At 43.7% G+C, this 1,042-nt stretch overlaps 1 protein-coding gene across 1 annotated transcript in view; it reads right to left on the bottom strand.

Annotated features, from left to right (window-relative positions):
* LOC101851143 overlaps positions 1-352 on the bottom strand; it is an 11,588-nt gene extending 11,236 nt beyond the window's left edge. Inside the window, exon 1 of the mRNA XM_005106274.3 lies at positions 106-352. Within this exon, the coding sequence (XP_005106331.1) occupies positions 106-151 (46 nt within the window). The 5' untranslated portion in view covers positions 152-352. The remainder of the gene's footprint in view (positions 1-105) is intronic.
* Positions 353-1,042: the final 690 nt, after the last annotated feature.

The raw sequence follows: 1,042 nt of genomic DNA, 5'->3' as shown, positions 1-1,042 counted from the left end.
TTCTTCTTCTTCTTCTTCTTCTTCTTCTTCTTCTTCTTCTTCTTCTTCTTCTTCTTCTTCTTCTTCTTCTTCTTCTTCTTCTTCTTTACATACTAACACACTCACCAGCGATAGATGCCGACAGAATCAAGACAAGAACAGCGAATAACATCCTGAAGACAGCAGTTGTGTTTTGCCCTCCTCACGATCTGTCCTCGACTGACTGACTATATAAAGATAAGCAGCTGGTTAACCCTTTCATAACTGAGACGTACCAATCTACTATTAATTCTTTCTGCAGCCTTTCTACAGCTACTCCTTGACTCGTTCTTACTACTGCCTCTCAGCCACACTCCAGGTCTGGTGGTAGGCAAGATCTAACACCTAGCCTTCTCGAATAAGGTCAAAAAACCTCGAAGGTCCCGAGTGCAAGTTGCACAAGATAAAGATCCCTTTGTGCTTCTGGAAAATATGGGAAACCAGAAGTAACAGTAAAGGGCGAAGGGGGGTGGGGGTGGAACCATTATTAGAAAGGAAGCTCAGTCAAGACGATGGGTAGAGCATTTTAACAGTCTCCTGAACAGACCACCGCCAAGTAACTCGCCAAAAATCATGCCTGCAAGAAATGAACTACCAATCTGCTGAGATGTCCAATCAAAACAAGAGATAATGGATGCCATTAAGAAGCTGAACAACGGTAAAGTGGCCAGTCCTGATCAGATTCCATTTGAGGCCTTAAAAACAGATGCCAATGTGACGGCAGAACTCATTCTCCCATTGTTTACCAGGATCTGGAATGAGAGCAAGTTCCCAAAGGATTGGAAAGAAGTACACCTTGTGAAACTACCTTAAAAGGGGATCTCAGAAACTGCGGCAGCTATCGAGGAATCATTCTTCTCTCAATACCAGGTAAGGTCTTAACAGAATAATTCTGGAGAGAATCAAGTCTGCAACGGATTCAAGACTTCGGGATGAACAGGCTGGTTTTCGGAAAAAATTGGTCAACCACGGACCAGATTGCTACGCTGATGACAATAGTAGAACAGTCCCTGGAGTGGAACTC

Source organism: Aplysia californica, unplaced genomic scaffold (assembly GCF_000002075.1).
Source record: "Aplysia californica isolate F4 #8 unplaced genomic scaffold, AplCal3.0 scaffold00523, whole genome shotgun sequence".
Lineage (NCBI taxonomy): Eukaryota > Metazoa > Mollusca > Gastropoda > Aplysiida > Aplysiidae > Aplysia > Aplysia californica.
This window is presented reverse-complemented; position numbering and strand designations above follow the sequence as displayed.